Source organism: Pieris brassicae, chromosome 2 (assembly GCF_905147105.1).
Source record: "Pieris brassicae chromosome 2, ilPieBrab1.1, whole genome shotgun sequence".
Lineage (NCBI taxonomy): Eukaryota > Metazoa > Arthropoda > Insecta > Lepidoptera > Pieridae > Pieris > Pieris brassicae.
Genome location: NC_059666.1, coordinates 22,080,416 through 22,099,581, shown reverse-complemented (window position 1 = coordinate 22,099,581; position 19,166 = coordinate 22,080,416). Strand labels below are relative to the sequence as shown.

At 33.8% G+C, this 19,166-nt stretch overlaps 1 protein-coding gene across 1 annotated transcript in view; it reads right to left on the bottom strand.

Annotated features, from left to right (window-relative positions):
• Positions 1 to 19,166, bottom strand: part of LOC123720840 (lysine-specific demethylase 3A) — a 137,070-nt gene that overhangs the window by 47,784 nt on the left and 70,120 nt on the right. The window contains exon 7 of the mRNA XM_045677629.1: positions 13,159 to 13,270. Coding sequence (XP_045533585.1) covers positions 13,159 to 13,270 — 112 coding nt within the window. The remainder of the gene's footprint in view (positions 1 to 13,158; positions 13,271 to 19,166) is intronic.

The window sequence follows — 19,166 nt, the reverse complement described above, 5'->3', positions numbered from 1 at the left end:
ATCAAAAATAGCTTAAAAAATAAACAGCAGGCTAGTCCTAGAAACATTTTAAGTAAAAATTTACTCCATTTTAGTACATACATTTAATGTTATTAAAAAGGAGATTTTTATTATTTGCCAAAAAAATATAAGACTTGACGTAAGTATGTACTATTTAAATAAAATAAATATTAAAATAGACAAATATAATTATTCAAATCCAATTCATTTAAGAATCTGAAATTGGTATCAATCGATCTTGATTTAACAAATCGATTGTAATTTATGAACCAAGTAGGGTGTGGCTCATTTGCACAACATTATTCAAATAAGGGAAAGTTATTGTGTCTTCAACTTTGTATCGTTGTTATTCATTTTTCTATGAGACTCTAAGAAAGTCGTCATGAAAATATCTCGACTTCAGTTTCGATATGTTTCTTTGATTATTTATTTATTATATTAAGATTGTCGTCCATTTTTATGTTGATTTTGGGGTATGAGAACTACTGGTTGCCTTACGATTTCAGCCTGCCTCAGTAAGTGTTACTTGTGGGCATATTCGTGAAAGCCGGGATTTGAACAGACAACCTATGGCTTGATATCACACCTTTAAGCCACTGTGCCAACGTCAGAGTTTATAAAGTTTTTTATAAAAAATGAGTACAGCCCAACACTTAGATAAATACATCGAACAAAATTTAAAGAAATCACGCGCTAAAGTGCACAAAAATATCATATGTCAAATTCATTATAACAGCCACATGACACAGTCAAAACAGAGTTATCTTACATTTAGAAGAAATTGGACATCCGAGTCGAGTGGTTGATGTTACCAAAACACATTATCATAAGTGGACGCGTATGTCATTCGGGTCACTGCAAAACTTTCAATTATTACACAAATATCTTAGGTCAAATACATTACTACAAACTTGTTTATAACATACATAACATTTAATTTATGTTTAAAGGCTTTACAGATGTCTTGGTCAGTGAAAACAAGTACTTGTTTTCGTAAGTGGAGTCAACCGTGCCGTTGCTAACCCTACCCTCAGCGTAAACTAACCTCACAAAAAATCACATGGCATAATGTATGGAAACAATTAATGAACAACCTAGATATAAACGTTTTGACTCAATAGTCATTCTTTTTGTAAATATTTCAAATTATAACTGTTTAATGTTGTATTATATTTTTCTATGTATTGTTTTATATGAGATAATTATAAATAGTTGCGCATAAGAGTTTTTTTAGGTATGGTACTAACATAAATAAAATAAAATAAATAGTGTTCCATTCAGCGTATGCTGTTGACTTAAATACATATAATTATTCTAGTTATCATCGATTTATATCCTAGTATATATCCTACTCGACCCTTAGAGTCGTTTGAATATAGGTACGTCAATTTGGATGCAGGAAAGATATTAATAAAACGTTATAATAAACTTGTCTTAGTCATAGGAGAAGAAAAATCATAGTGAAAATACAGAAAGCTTCGTTACGTATCACTTTAGTGTATGGGACAAGTATGGCCTGGTTAAACTTTCAATTGGCAGTTTTCTATCTTTCTTTATAACTATGTTGATTCAATGAATTATTTAATCTAAAGTAAAAGCAAAGGTTTAAAATGTTACTGTGGAATACGTAAAATACCTTTGGCATATTCACAAGTTCTCAGTAGAACTAAACGTACACAAGATTTATGACCCTCAACAATTTCTTTGATTACGTTCCGCAATATTTATGAGATCATATATCGCTCTGTACTCTATTTGAACTATTATACATGTTTTTTTATTGTCATATTTAAGGAATATATTAGTAACATTGAAGACAATCGAGTTTTATTTATAATATTGTCAATCTAGACTTTAATCTTTGCTGATTATGGTTCGGAATTGCAATCAAATTGCGTTTCAAAGTTCATTATACTGGAACACAAGTTAGTTTTACTAGTACGAGTGCATTTTACAGAATGTTTCCTTGTAGCCTGTTGTTTTGAGTTTAGATTGTATTCTAAATAAATAAATGCTTTGAAATAAAAAAATCGTAACATATGTAATCACAATATATGTTGCTAAGCGCAAAACTCGTAGACTAAGACTATTAGGACTAGGACTAAGTCGATTAATTTTTTTTAAATTTACTTGAGTTTCCTTCTTTTGTTCCGGAAAAGCGAACAGTCTTTATGGTAGCATAGCATGTTCCATGCGTTGGTATACACCTACTAAAAAGGTAGGCAAAGTAAAAAAACATATTATGACAAAACGAAGTTCGCGGGGGCAACTAGTATTACATAAAACTTGGTAAAAAGATTTTGAACCTTTGACGAATACCAACCACTGCGGTAAAAATTGCGCTTAATGAAAAATAATTCAAAAATAACTTTTATGAATCTATAAACAATATTTTACAATACCGAAAACGGCTCTAAAAAAATTCGAAACAATACATAATATTTTACGCAACTTGTGTAGTAGCGGTTACGTCATTTTGTGATTTAAACAAAAAACATCACACACCATAAAAAGTACTTATCCCTTGCGGAAAGAATTGTTTACATTTTTTCATCAATAAAAAAACAGGTATACTCAGAATGTTCTTTTCAAAAGAATTTGGGGGCAATTTTTTGTACTGAGCACGGCCTTTCTAGCCGAAACGCTTTGTGAACCATAATTATAAGTAAGAATAATACTAGGGGTATCTTTTGTTAGGAGGGGAGTTTTTCTAAGGGTAACGACCGCGGCAGGTGCTTAGGTGGCGGCTGATAAATATTGAACAAAAAAATTGACAAAAACTGGTTAGTGTCGAGCAATGTCAAGTAGAGGTCGTTGGAGCATCAATGTCCATAATTGGTACATGTCATTTGTATGCGGAAAACGAGATAATCGACTCAGTAAGTTGCTATTTACATACAAACATGATAACTTTAGTTAACGAATTACAAAGGTTAACGGACCTCTTTTATTGTTCTTTGAGTGAACTGATCAAAGTTCTTTTATTTGTGACTGGCCGTAGTAGTTAGTTAATTTTTATATTTTGTTTTTCCTAATTAATTTCTTATAATTGCTCTTTGTTACGTGTGTAATTTTTATTGGTTATGCATTCTTGTCAATTCAGGGCCACCTGTTAGGACAGTATTGTGTTTTGTAAATAAATAAAACTTTGCATATCTCTGCCAAGATACGTAAAATAATAGTTATTTAAAGCATTCAATTAGCGCTGAAAGCAAAGGTCTCGTAAATCAGGTCACATTCATTAATACAAAGGGGCATCATGTTTCCACATCACGACCGCGTGCTCAAAGGAATGCTCTGAATTATTATTACCATTAAAACGGACACTGTTTTTTATCGATCCAGGTAGCACAACAAAACCAGGCAGAGAAACCGGTCTTAAGAAAAAATCTCTTTGTGAAGCATGAGGTATAAATCAAGCGGAATCACGACCGGTTCGCAGAGTATGTCTCGACTTTGACTGTCTAATGAGCCTTCAATCAAGGTCGAAGGAACGTTGCTAAATTAAAGTCTAATTTCGTAATCCCTTATTCGATTTTCAAATTAATACTGTCAGTGACCTTTACGTGTACAAGTTCATTTACGCTTATTGATTTATGATATAAATTATTACTAGTGGAGTAAGAAGAGGCTTGACAGACTTTCATCTGCCACTTTTTTTCGATTATCGATATCGATTACGCTTTGAACAGTGAAAACCGTGAATAATCGACGATTTGAGAGTTTATTAACACGTACGTCAAAAACGTTAATAATGAAAGTAAGAGAGCTATTGTATGAAACTGAAAAACAAACATTTCTCATTAGAGGAGTAGCGCGAACCAGCCTATTGTTCTGTGGGAGGACATAACGGACTGTGTCGGATTTGCGTCAACGCGTAACGCTTCAAAGACGACGACCTTTGAAATGCTGCAAGACCGCTGGCTGACATATTTTCTTTTAAAATTTAAATTACTTTTCTACCTTGCTCTGTGATCCTATTAAGAATACAAACGTATTTCTGTACCGTAAGTTGTTAGCCAATGTTTAAAATTTGATTTTCGCTACTCTTTGTTAGTTCTGATTCAGTCAGCATTACCTAATCCTAATGATAATGTCTAAAAGCACTTAATTTTATAAAAAAGAACATTAGATAATTATCTGTTTTATTAATGCATGGCAAAACATGAATAGAGCGGCTTTGTAAGTTCAACGGCCGTTGGACCTCGGACCAATTCGCGACATGAGATTGAATAATAAGTTGATTGCGTTTGCGAGCAAGCCCAAGGCCGGCAGCCATTACTGCGCGCCGCCATTTTGTACAATGTGCACCCACCAACAGACTCAATAATTTAACATTTGTAACTACTTATGACCCAGTTGTTATTATTACAATTAAAATCTATGTTTCATATATTCGCAGACGCATCTGAACATTCCATTACGTATAACTTTGCAAAGGATTGCTATTCTTATAAATACTTACGATTTGCAATTGTTTACTTTCATCTAATCAATTGCTACGATCATTTAATTATCTTTTGAAACCTTGTATTTTTCCTAAGGAAACTTCACTGCGTGTATCTGTTATTTGAAATGCTGTTTGCACAATTATTACGAATGTTATGATTGTTGTCTTGTGGTAATAATCTAATGACAAACTTGTTTGTCGACTTAAAATTCTACTGTAATAAGTTTTATTGACGATAATAAAAGCCTAGAGGCTTCAGCGGGCGACTGTCATCCCTGAGGTCGTAGGCTCGATCCCCGGCTGTGCACCAATGGATTTTCTTTCTATGTGCGCATTTAACATTTGCTCGAATGGTGAAGGAAAACATCGAGGGGAAACTGGCTTAGACCTAAAAAGTTCACGGCGTGCGTTACGCACAGAAGGATGATCTCCTGCTTGCCTATTGGATTAACAAATGATCCCCAGAGTCCCAGACCCAAAAAATATAAAATGCTTTATATGCCATAAACATTTTGAATATACAATTATTATATGCAATGATTCGTTACTAGTTCACAGACTATTTAAAAATAGATTAAATATTTAATAGCTCATATCCGTAGCAATGTTTCACGCGTCTCTCGACACGAATTAATTTGGAGAGCATTAAAATTCAATTTATATTCGAGATGAGCGAATCTTGGCGGATGTCTAGATATCGTGATGTTAATTGATTTAACCCACATGCAGTTAAACGAAAACGATCGCGTTAACATACTCGATATACAACAATTGAGTTAGATGGAGCGTCACAACATACTGGCTTAAGTATCTATTGCCTGGTCCATAAGGTAGGCAGGCTTGATTGACACAAACTAAATGTAACAAACCATGATTTAGATAATATTATTCTTTAAAACAAAACAAAGAAAAGATAAAATTCATTAAGACTGGCAGAGTGGAGCTTCATCAAGTTAAAGCCAACATCGTTGGGTAAAGTAAAATCAATATATTGTATATTACAAACACGCACAATGAACATCCGTCACAAAGAGTGCACGCAAGACCTCGGGCATCAATCACGCGCTCAATATTAATAAAGTGATTACATAATTGCATGGTTGTTTAGTCATGTGGGAGGAAATTTTTGCAAGTATTTGAATTTTAACCTTGCACTCTTGGGACAAAAAAATAGAAAAATTTAGAATACCCAATTAAGATGCAATCTTGATAAAGAGAACAAAACCTTTAATTTGAAACTGTTCTGCGGTATCTCGGACACACGAAAGTGTCAAAACATTATAGAACACTAAGACTGTTAATGAGCATTAGCTTAGTTTAAATTCTCTATACGTAGTACATTAGACAATTAAGTCAACATAATATTATAATAGGCATGTCATGTAAATTCGGACTCTTTACTGTGAACTTTTTTTGTATATAAAAGCGTATAAAAAGTATACTTTTTTATATATTTTTTAATAATATCGGGTGCACTAAACAAAGTAATAACATTTATTTGCATTTTTCTATAAAAAAATATCAGCAAAATGAATCAATTGTCTCATAATTTAGCTTGTAAGTCAAACACTTCATAGACCTGTGGATAATTATCACCTAAAGGTCAATGGAACTATCTGGCCACTATTTGTTCACCTTGGACGTCTCGGTCGTTATCTCGTGACAGCTAATTGATATTGCGATTTCTTGTTGGTCAATAAAAAGTTTTTTGATAAAATAGCACTGCGATTCGCGAAAACAACACAGATTTACGGCAACAATCAACTAAATAACGACCCACGCAGCCGCCAACCATAAAAACGGGCGAGATTCTAAAGAAAGGGTTGTGATAAATTTTTCAGAGAACCGATTACGACGAAATTTCATTCGAAGGGACCATTGGGCTTATAGTTAAACCGATCTTAGGGCAGATTAGAAGGAGATAGGCATACCATAAAGGAGACGGAGTAAAACGTGGCTCACCCAACAATTATACTGCAAAACCGGTTTTATGTTCAGATGTAATAGGGGACGAATAAAAGGCATAACGGAACTGGAGTCACCTCCATCATTGAGAGAAAAACATATTTACAAATTAAATTGTTAGATAGATGTTAACATCGGCTTGTTACTTGAACACCTACGCTACGAACAATTTATCGATTATTCAGGTCTAGACTAATTAAATCTTCACCAAGAAATATTTGCATCGACGCTTCATTAAAATATAAAAACGAAAAACCAACAAAGAGTATAAGGACGAGAAATTCTACACTTATAAATCGAGTCTGTTCAATAAAGTTTCAAGCAAGATAAGAGAACCAATTACAATAGCTGAAGAATCTAGATTCATGACTGAGATAAATGCAGCAGCTCAAGTAACGGTAAAGCCCGGGTTGAAAGTACATAATTAAAATCTAATAATGTCAAATTTTGCTGCTGAACTCTTGTAAAGCTTCTTAGTGAAAACAATTCATAAAACAAGTAATAACGCAGAAAACAATGAACACAACGAAATTGATACTCAGCAAACATTACACGCGATTTGGACGAAACAAATTCAGAAAGAGTGAATATGTAAATTCCTATTCATACAGTGGACAGCGACGGAAACGGTATCTTATATTTGCAATTCAATATCGAATTTGTGTAGAAATGTTTTGAATGCATAAGCGCAATAAAATAGATCTTGTATAGATTCGCGTCGCGTTCACGGCCGCGTTCTCAGCCGGGCATTGTTCTTTACGTAACGACTACGTGACGTTCACGATACGACTTATTATGCTTACGCAGGTGCCGCTCGGGTTTCACGGTGTCGATTTCCCCGACCATTGTTCTTGTAATCTTCAAACTAATCTATGCATACATCCATTTTATTCCCAAGCAATCTATCGGTCATCGCAAATCACAACTGTGACTCATTTTGGTATATTTTTAAATCATTTAGGTGGTTTCACGGCAATGTTAATAGGATTAACAGTAAGTAGAGGAGAAATTAAATCAAAGCAGCTTGATGTCCAAGTGTTCCCTTATAATTTTACCTCCCGAAATGTATTAGAACACCGCGATCATCAACATTATGATAATGAACACTACACAATGAAGCCTATTGATCGGTAAACGGTATCTAAACATAATGAAGTGTTTGTATTGCAAATTACGGAGTAGATTACACGAAGCCCACGCAACGAGTATTTTCTTTTTTAATTAAGCCGGAGTGATTCACGTGTCTTGCGAGTTACGAGTCACTGACCTTCACATAATTGCAGCCGGATGCGTGGCTGTCATGATTTCAGTACTCAATCATTCGTTCCGTTTCACGTGGCACAAACAAATAGCCAAAACATCGAATTATATACGCATCGTTTCACCTCATTAGAATCAGGTGGATTAGAATTTAGGGATTGGGGTGAAGTGAACACATCGCATTCCTGCACGACTGCCACCCGGACCCCACAGAAGTAAGCATGCGCTCATGACACATACCCCCTTTCACCCCGACGCCCACGGCTCCCGGCCGTTCCCCACAGGCTTCGTCGGCATGCAAATTTAATATTGTTACTTATTCCAACTTCACAAGGGTACTGGTATAAGCTCTATACACGCGAAACGTGTTTGTGTGCTTGTTTTGCACAAATGGGGAATGAGCGTTGTGTGTGTCTATCGAAACATTTTAATACTTTTCATTAATGAATGTTCCTCGGTTATTATTTTAAAACCAATAAAAATTAACCTTGACCGCAAAAGTATTTGCAACAGCCTCATTGTTATGTAGAAATTGTGGAATATCAGTGAATTTAACGGTAAATGTGTAAATTTATGCAAAACTTGCACCAACAACCTGAATATATACGCAAAACTTCACATAACACACTGCCAAAATGCAGATTACTTCGTTACATAGTCACAACATACCAGCCCATCTCTACAATTAATCTTTATAGCGAAAATACGTTTTATCTCAGCAAACGACCTCTAGTAAAGCAAATTAAATACCACAATTTGTATGCCACAAATATAAAACCAAAATAACATAACTGGTTTCGTGTAGACCAAATTGATTCTGGCCTTAAATTAATGGAAATATTGACCTCGCCGTCGCATAAACACAATAAATAATGTAAATTGAGCCAATATTAATTAAATCTGCAAGAATTATTAACGAAACAATAACAAGAGTAACATATTGATACATTTTAATCGATCTTAATATTAGCGCGATTAACGAAAACATCCAGCAACGAAGTTTCATTAAACGGAACGTTACTCGGTAAAAAATTGGAAAGACTTGCCACGGGCTACAATGGTGGTCGGCAAAATCAATTAAAAGCAATTTGTTCAGTAAACAAGCGAGGCTAGGCCGTGGAAGCTGAACCAATATCCGAATTCCGTTTAACTGACACAAAGGACTGTCGTTTCCATGTCTCCTGTTAAATCTGTCTGAACACGATGAGGCTTGTATATGTTAATGAACTTCCTGTGCTATCTACAGATTATCATTACTTAGCAATATTTATTCAAGCCTCTACAAACTAACAGTGTCTTTGTTCGTTCTTTCTGCATTGTACATTGCTATCTTGTTTCAAAGCAATTAAATAAGTACACATACTATCTACACTGTGAATATGTTTGCATATCTATGTAATTTCATCTTTTAACTGGAGCAAAGAGCAGTGTTGGCTTCGGTGTGCGACTCTCATCCCCCACGTCGATCCCTAGCTGTGCACCAATAGACTTGGCACATTTAACGTTCGCTCAATCGTAAGGAAACCAGCTCGCTTTAGACCGAAAGTTGACAGCGTTAGTCAGACACAGGAGCCTGATCACCTACTTGCCTATTATATTGACACATGGTCATGAAGCCGATAAAGAAATCTGAGGCCCAGACATAAAAAGGTTTTATTTTAATTAATGTATAACAAGGCTAAATAAATGGTAATTGATTCTTTTTAACACGTTTACAATTAAAGCAAGACAGTGCAGCTTATACAGCGAAAGTGACCCAACTTCGATGAACAAAAGTTAAAACGATCCAAGCAATATTTGTTCGGAACTCGAGTGTTCAGAACTTGGAAACCAATATAAAGTTGCCGACTGTCAGAATACATTACATAGTTCCCAACTTGGGTCGAGTAATTTAAATAATTCGCATTATTATACTGGAACATTTTATATATTACCACAAACTTTATCAAATATAAATGATATAGATTACTTTGAAGCTAATGATTGCTGATTAAGTAGACGCTAAAATAAATTTTGAGTTCACGCATACGAAACGATGTTTTTTGGTGTGATTACTAATAATAAAACATATATAGATACTGCAAATGCTAGCTAATAATAACATGACGCAAAGAGGGAGAGCAAACAAAAAGATAGATCTCCAACTTTCAATAAAGACAAAGAAGAGGGGACAATAAATCTACACGTTTTAATATTTATTTAGAAAGTAGCAGTCACCAGATTACGTAAGGTTTCCGTTGGAACACAAGATGTCCGACAACTCTTTATTATGTAAATAGGAATCGGTCACGGTTACGAAATTTAATTTATTTTGAATAATTCGAGAATAATGAATACGACTCATTCATGAAAAATTACAATGTCAAAAGAGGGTTCGCAGTTTTAACGATATGATAATGTTCGTAACCGTTTATATATTAATAATACATAATGTGTTAGGAGAGATAATGGCGACGCTATAGAAGAACTTCAATTTAAAGATCATTATGAAGGCATTGTTAGAACATTTACATGGCCGCCGGCACAGCCTTCCTGTGACGTCACAGCCTGTCACGAACACGCAGCGAAATGAAAGCACGTTTTATCTGACTTTATCTTGGATACAATATTTCAGTCAAAGGATAACCTTTTAGCCCAAAGACGCGTGTTGAATTATTTGATATCAGTCGACAGATGCGAGAAGAATAGAAAAATACATACAAAAATGTTGAAGGTTTTTAAAACAACTTTAAAAGGACAATGCGGACTTGAGCAAGAATATTGGAGGAAAACAAGAAATACTTTTTTTAATTATACATACGTCCTTATTGTTTTCGTGACCTTTAACTTACTTAATATGGATAGTATTGACATTTTGCGGAATGTTTTGGCATTGAAAGTACAAATTAGAGAATATTTATTTAATACAAGTATTTTAGTTCGATTCGCAAATTTTAAAGGAACATGTAGATACCTAATCCTTTTTAGAAATTCGTACAAAACAAATAATGTTTTCGTGTGAAATACACACATGTTCCGATTCCATTTCATCACAAATGGATGCCATCCATCTTGACTGCAATCGCCAGTCACAGCCGTCCATTAGAGAAAGTAGGGACTCTCGGATTTATGCCCGACCCAAAATAAAACATAAAAAAAACTGTATGACATGTTACGTAAAATTTATTTACTGTATAAAGTGAGTTTACGCGGTTAAAACTTGTTAAGATAGATGCCTACTATATTTCGTAATCAAGTTAAAACCTTCATTAACATATGAATTTAATAAATCATACTGTATACAAAATAATTTACGTTTCGTGCCTTGCGGTGCCAGGAAAAATGTAAAATAAAGCTTAATTCAGGATTGTTTTGTTCACTATAAAGACACGAAAGTAAAAATGGGCGTAACATTTAATAACCACAATTACCTAAAAATTTACTGGAAATATCTGAGTGGGAAGAAAAAAGAGAAAACAGACACCAGTGACCAGTAAGAGTGATGATAAGAGACTAGTGGATGAATTTGGAGGTAGTGCACTAATATTAAACATGGATTTAGTGTAATCCTTAATATGTAGCACTCATAATGTAAATCAAAGTAAGACAAAAATCTATGAAGAACTACAGAAAGAAGAAGAAAACTAGTAGTAGTAGAACGAAAATAATAGTTTGATGAATTAGTTTTCTGACTTCATTATACGTTAAAATATTCTAAAATTATTTCCATTACATGGTACCCCCAGTACTAGACCGGTCTGCAATGGCATAATTACATTCAAATCAATGGGAATCTCTGAATAGCACATCCAATCCCATTTGGGAACTGAATCAGTGGAGCCGAATGGTCAATATTCTCGTATTAAACTGGAAAACACCCCATGGACCTTTGAGGCTTCGTGATATCCATACTAAACCGTTCGATCTATACAATAATTAAAGCGGAAGCGGTATTTTTATATTTCCTATAAAAAAATTGTATATTTCATAATTACGTATATAGGTGTTTCGTATTTACAATGCTTAATATATATTTAAACTCAAACTCAAAATAACAATTCATATAGGTATCGAAGTACACTTATGGACATCAGAAAAGAAGTTACATTTGATTCTGAATTTACATTTACTACCAGTTCGCAAGTCAAGGGCGCAGAGCGGGCAAGAAGAACTGGCAAGAAAATCTCCGCCACTCTTCTTAATCGACTAGTCATAAATCATACAAATTAAAAATTCAACTTACGATAAAAGTTTTGACTTAGCAAGTATGATGGAAATAATTTCTCAATTAAAACACAAATTAGAGCAATTATTATCGCTGCCTTTAATATGCGGTCAGAATGCATATTCGAAAATTATTGTGACATACAGTTTCCTACGGCTCTATACAAGTTACTTTCAATAGGTTGGTATGAAGCCATTAAGAGAAACTGCGGTATTTTTATATCCTTTACGTTAGATTTTCAATAGGTTTTTCAATACTTAAATTCCTATACAACTACTATTCAATCTACGCTCTATTCAATATCAAGTATAAAGTAAGGATAATAAATAATTGTAAAAATGCCACTTAAAACCCTCACTGTATGCCTTCATCCACCATATAAGGAATTTTGTTGATTTGATTAAATTATTCGCTATTATTAGGACGTTGGAATGTTTATTAGTCATATTGTTCGCATGACTGTCCTATCTTAAGGATGTTTATTAAAGAGAATAAGTTATGTAAATTAAATTATTTATTTTGTATGTAATAGAAGGCAAACGGGCAGGAGGCTCGCTTGATGTTAAGTGATACCATCGCTCATGGACACTCCCAAACCCAGAGGGTTCACGAGTGCGTTGCCGGTCTTTTTAAAAATGGACCCTAAGTCGAATTGGTTCGGAAATACTTCAGTGGGCAGCTGGTTCCACAGTGGTGGTGCGTGGTAAAAACTGCTACGCACTTTTTGCCTTCGTTGAATAAGGTCAAGTGGAAGGAGCTGGTACTGAGGAGCTCCCGCCCAGAGGTGAGAACAGTATTCCATGTGGGGCCGAATTTGCGCTTTATAGAGTTGCAAGCGGTGGCCCGGAGTGAAGTACCGTCTCGCCTTGCTGAGCACACCAAGCTTTTTGGAGGCTAATTTAGCCTTCCCTACCAAATGACCGCGAAACTGAACGTGATTCGATATGTCAACACCCAGTATTCCGATGTTAGCTGAGACTTTAATAAATGTGTTATATATTATATATACGCTCAGTTGTGGAACGACGCACATCGCGACTGCTATTGAAATGTGTTAATTAATTAATGGTTATCATAATTGGTAATAGTATTGTCTTTTGTCAACATAGCTTTTACACATTAAGAAAAACACTTTTTGAACGGATTGAAGTGAGAAAGTGTTTTTCTCAATAATTGGTAATTCATGATAATTCATTTGGCAATCAAAAATAAATAAGCATAGAATATAATGTCGTAAGACGCGGCTGAAAAGTGTGTCTGCTGCAGATGCATGACTTACCTGCAGGTTGTGCGGGGCGTTCGCTGCTGTTCAACTGTCCGTTGTTCCGCACAGCTGCCTTCTTCCTTCCTCCCGTCGTTGCGGGACTCTTGGTAACCTCTCGCTCTACTCTCTGCAATAATTTATATAGAACTTTAAATTTTATTTATACATTGCTATATACAGAGGTCAGAATGGTAAAACTATCTTTTTAATTTAGCAATTACGAAATAATTATATTTTATATGTCTCTATTCAGCACAGCGTAAATACAATATGACAGAAAGATAAACATAGGATAAGACGAGAGACACTTAAACGTTACATACAAATCTTTACATATATTTGTAATGTCAATAGATAATAAACTATTATTAACTAGACCCCAGAGCTGCTACCTTCTTCGGTCAACGAATCGCAATACAGCGTGGAAACGCTGCCAGCGTTAAAGCTACACTGCCATAGAAGAAGACCAAACATTTTAAATTTTCTAATTATTATTACTACTATTTAGGTTAAGAAAATTTTAAATAATGTGCATTTGTGTGTTGAATAATTGATAGTAACATGTGTATGTATTACACAGCTCAGTTTAATAAAATTTCAGTGACAAATGAAGACAAGATGACCTCGTGAATAAGTCAATAACAAAACATTATTATTTTCATATTTACAGCCACGTTATTTAATGGTAATTGTTTCTTATGATTAGCCGAGCGTTATGGGGCCTCATTAAAAAGTAATTTGGGGCGTGTCTAATCTTTTAACGTCGCATCCGTTTAGTAACCAAGTAGACTTAATCGACTTTTAAAACATAAACATTATGTCATTGAATTTATATTCTAAGTTTGATAGAAATTAGCCCATAGAAACAAATGAATGTTTAACAAATGACGTTAAAATTGTATCATTATTAAAGTAATTACTTTTTAAACTCGAAAGTCATTTATCAACGTTAATACTGCAATGAATTTTCAGTTTATAAAAAATAATATATCTCTAATGAAATGTTAGGCCGTTTATTGAACATACATTTATTATTATTCTCGTCTATTATGATTATTCAAGACAGTTCAGCCAAATTTTACTCTTGAGCAAATATGCCTATATAGATAAATCCTTGATGGGAAATTTAATTTTATTGTTAAGTATTGGTCAAGGTAAACATACTTTACTTTACATTACTTTTACTTTACATTTTACTCAAAAAACGTAAACAATGTCAATAAAACCTAACAAACTAAACCGTTTAATAAATAAAGCTTTAGTCGTAAGCTGAGTCATCATTCTTCGAGGCAATGAGTCAGCAGTCTGAGCTTTCGTGAATACTGTCGAGTCAGCGCCGCACCTTATTGCTCTGTCAGCTAGTAGTGCACTAATACTGATTGATAAACGATAAAATTTAATTGAATAGGAAAATGTCCTTATTTTCATTTATATTAATATATTATTTTAGATAAACTCTAACATCAGGAACTGGAGGTCTATTTACTTCAAAAAGTAACAACAATTGAGCACCGTCGATGAATAAGCCTAAACACTTTACGTTAAAACTCAACACAAAAAATCTTTGAATAAATTATAAAACGAAAGCGTTCGTATCTTTATCCAGTAAAAGGTCATTAAACGCAAACTTTTCGAGGCATCCGCCCGCCCTCGGGGGGTGAGGGTGGTCCGCCCAAACTGTTTATGTGCACAAGCTCGAACATTATGCTTTGACAGCGCTGCGTCATGGGGAAATTGACAAACAGCTTTATGGATCTAGGATGTATTTTGATAGCTATCGCGTTAAGCAAACTCCGTCTCAAAGGACTATACAATGTACCTTGTATGATACAACGGAAAATGCCGGTAGATTTACATTTTACACATTGACACAGATACTAAATTAATAGTCGTAGTTTGCCTGCCAGAAATTTGTTATAACGACATAGAAGGGATTATTCATATTTGGTCGTAACAGCCGATGACGTTGTTATTAAGCACCTAATAGTAACACAATAGAATTCAGTAAGGACCTTTGATTTTGGTCAATATAACCGGTATGTTGTTCTAAACGATGTCGTCGTAAACGATGTTGACTGTATGGTTAACATTAAAACTATCAAAAAAACGGTAAAAATACGAAACATAAAAACTGAAATATTCTCTATTAATATTGTCTCAGATAAACATTACTTAACTGATTAATCTTCGCTTATTCAATTTCCTATTAAATGATGGTTTAGAGAATGAATTCAATAATTTAAGTTTAGCAATAAATTCTAATTTTGTAAGCAATTTAACTGTGCTAGTTTGCGTAAAAATAACATGAACAATAATGTTATTTGAATCTCGTATTACGCTTACAAAACTATTGCTTAATATAAATAGATCAATGAACTGTAACATTAAATCGTGATCAAAGCAAATTCAATAAATAAACATCGAACGAGGCACATTCATCAACGTTTTGTAGGCGTGTTTACAAACATGTACTTCTCTTTCATCACTGCAATTTGTTATACAAGAAATAAACCCATAGAAGAAAACCTGATTCGCTAACCTGGCTTAAATTCTATATTTATACGAATTCAAATAAATCAATTGTAGTTTAAGCCTCACCTAAACTACTTTTAGGTATACTAGCTGCCCCGGCGAGCTTTGTTTCGACTTAATATGATTTTATTTAGCCTACGTTTTTAGTAAATACCAACATGGAACAATTTGGAACATGAAATGACAACTTTTTAGGTTTCTCTGTGAATTTTTCTCTAAATAAACCTGAGAGCTCAATAAGTTTTTAATTAACAAATAAAAAATAGGGCTCGACCGTAAAGAGGGGTGCAAAATTAAGGGTTGTATGTATTTTTGTATTAAACAAAAAATTTGGTCTAAAAAATAAAAATTTAGGGATAACCTTAACATTTGAGGGGATAAAAACTAGATGTTATCCGATTCACAAACAATTTGCACACACCGAAATTTCACAAAAATCGAATATTGGTCGAGCCTTTTCGGAGGAGCTTAATTACAAACACCATGACTCGATAATTTTGCATATTAGGTTGAACAGATTCTATATGATTACTATACCCTCAACAATTTGATTTATGATAAAGCATTCCTGGATATACAGGTAGACTATCTTTTCCAATTGAAACAAGCAAAGTTACAAGTTTACATTAATTTTTTCCTAGAAATCCTACAGAATTTCAATTGTTATTTCCAAAAGTTTTTACGACCCACCATACAGTAGCATTTGTTACTAATATTCTCATATAATCTAATAGAATTCATAAGAGAAGTGAAAGTGATGTAGAAAGTAGACATGTATGACATACGAAGTAGGCCAGGGCTCCGATTGTACAAGATAATGCTATGTTATCAAAAATATTGGATATCTTGGCAAATTCCAAATAGTAACAAGATTAATTAGCTGAATTGTTTATAACAATATCTTTTTCCTATTAGCGATACGATTTTGTGTAATAATAAACGTACTAATCATTTGATAATTTTATTAAGAATTGTTTCATTAATAATTCTTATATCGGTATAAATTACTTGAAAATAAAACTAGTCTAAATGTTAGTCATATGTGAGTGTTGAAGACCCCTACTGCCATCTAGTGGTAACGCCAAAACACAAGTTAGTTAAATTCTCTAGAATAGCTCATAAAAGATTGTTTCCTAAGCAAGGGGTGAAGTAGCAATTGCTACACACCCTTAGACGTCCGCACTATACAACCCGCGCGATACATCATCAAATCAAAAGATTTCAACCCAGAGAATAACCAACGAAAAGCAAAGCGAAATCTGTTAATAACACTGTCACACTTCTTAAAGTTTGTAGTAATCAAAGCATTTTAATAAAAATTACAGCTAAATTATATAAAAATAAAATGTGTTTATTCAAATGTTTGATAAAAAGCATTTTGATGTGTCATTTTCCACCATACCAAAGAGGATGTAAGGAAATATTTTAAGAAGCGGGAAGACTATTTAGCAGTAGTAACAATTTATTTTCATTAAAATATTAAATTGTTTATTTTCAGTTTTTTATGACATACCTAATTGACTTGATGTTTCCTGTTTCATATATTTTTTTAACAATGGCTTTGTTTAGATTACTTATAAATAAAAATTAGATATTTATTGTCATAATTTCTGCTACCATACGAAATTACCGTAGACCACACATTGCGTAGTATATTCGCGGGTATAAATGCTAGTGCGGCCTCTATTTCTCCCCCTCGAGCTCACGTATGCTTGACATTAATGACAGCAGTGCACACGCCTGTTTAATGCCTCTACGCCTTTCATTTCAAAAGCCTTACTCGCAGAAGTTCAATTACAAAATCTTTTCATTTAAATTTCACGCCACTGTTGCCACGGAACGCAATCTTAATTATCACTAACTATTCATACACTAGATCTTTTGCCAAAGCCATCGTAACTATCGTCTATTTATTACAGATAAAACACAGTACATATATATGTCTCTTTCTGTTGTCAGTCCACCAGACCACCAGACCAGTCACTTTACGAGCGGCTTGATCCCCTAGAATTGCCTAGAGATGTGATGTCTCTCTGAATCATCAACCGAAAATACCACGGAGTGTTCAGAGTTGTTCTGATGAATAACTGCAGCTGAGTTTCATCATCGGACGTGGAGGCAGAATATTCCACCCTAATCACCTCGACGCAACTGGGCGTACCAATTGTTAAAATGCCGACAACGCGCCAGCCCTCTGGCAATGTAAGTCCATGCATTAGTGACTTACTAGAGTCTGAATGAGAGGAACGTCTAGTTTTCGCATACCCTAAGTATGTTCATAATGATATTAAACACTCCATGGACGCGGGTTGCTTTGTTAAATTTAAAATTTATTTAAAAAATTTGGCCCAATTCTTAACATGTTAACGTAAACATTAGAAGATACACATATGTACGAAGATTGTTAAAACATCCGGTTAAATCACGCCTATAATGTAATGATAGTACAAAAGGCAACATTGCAACGTAATATCTGTAGATAAAATATTACTGGCCTGTGTATTAACATACGTTTAAGACAAAACAAACGACCCATTTTATGTGTCTGTGGTTTTAAAATATCCTTATATTGTTCTATTTGAATAACTTTGTTGCATATTGTGGTTACAATTTGCATTACAGTCATCTTTAGTACAAAATGGAATTGCGGTATAAAGCATGTCGTGTTCAAAAACCATTCATTAGAAAAAAATTCATTCTGAGAATACATGTCAACCGTAATGACGACCGGAGAAATCATATCATCATTTGATTTCAAACAGATTTTCGAAGTTTCCTAGGAATGATGGGTTTCTCATGGATGTCTTACCCTTTCTAACAAAAAAAATAATCATCAAAATCGGTTTATAAACCAAGAAATCATCCGCGAACACATAGAAAATATATACGGTTAAATTGAGAAACCTATTCCTTTTTTACTTAAAAAGAAATAGGCAAAAGTTTGAAGTATTATTTCGTACGTTTGTTAAAATATAGATGATTATTTCACTAATAATGGCAACCCTACACTATACGTAAATGAGCTGTGGTTTAATAAAATAAGAACAAAAACCAGTTTTTTAAAGTTCTGAAATATTATAAATCTGTAGATATAAAAAGGGAAATAGACTAACAATGGATGGTCCAATTTCAATCATACAATTAGATAACGGTAAATGACAAAATAACATTACAAAAATGATAAAAAGCGAGGAAGTAATTAGGCTGCAGCCGTAACAAATCAAAATCAAGTAAGTTCCGCATCAAAAACGTTTAAACAATTTAAGTGTTTGCTGTTGCATCAATGTAATTTATGATTTTCATTCCAGTCCTTGGATCTGGACCAAAGTTCACGCAATGAACTTATATTTAAGTGGATAAGAAAAAAATCCCGCGAATGCCCGAATCAAATAAATCTTTGCTCCTAACTTTCATTTAAGAAGATGATCAAGATTTAAGAACTGAAAATACGACTGAAGATGAATTATAACTATTTCCAGTTAACATTAAAA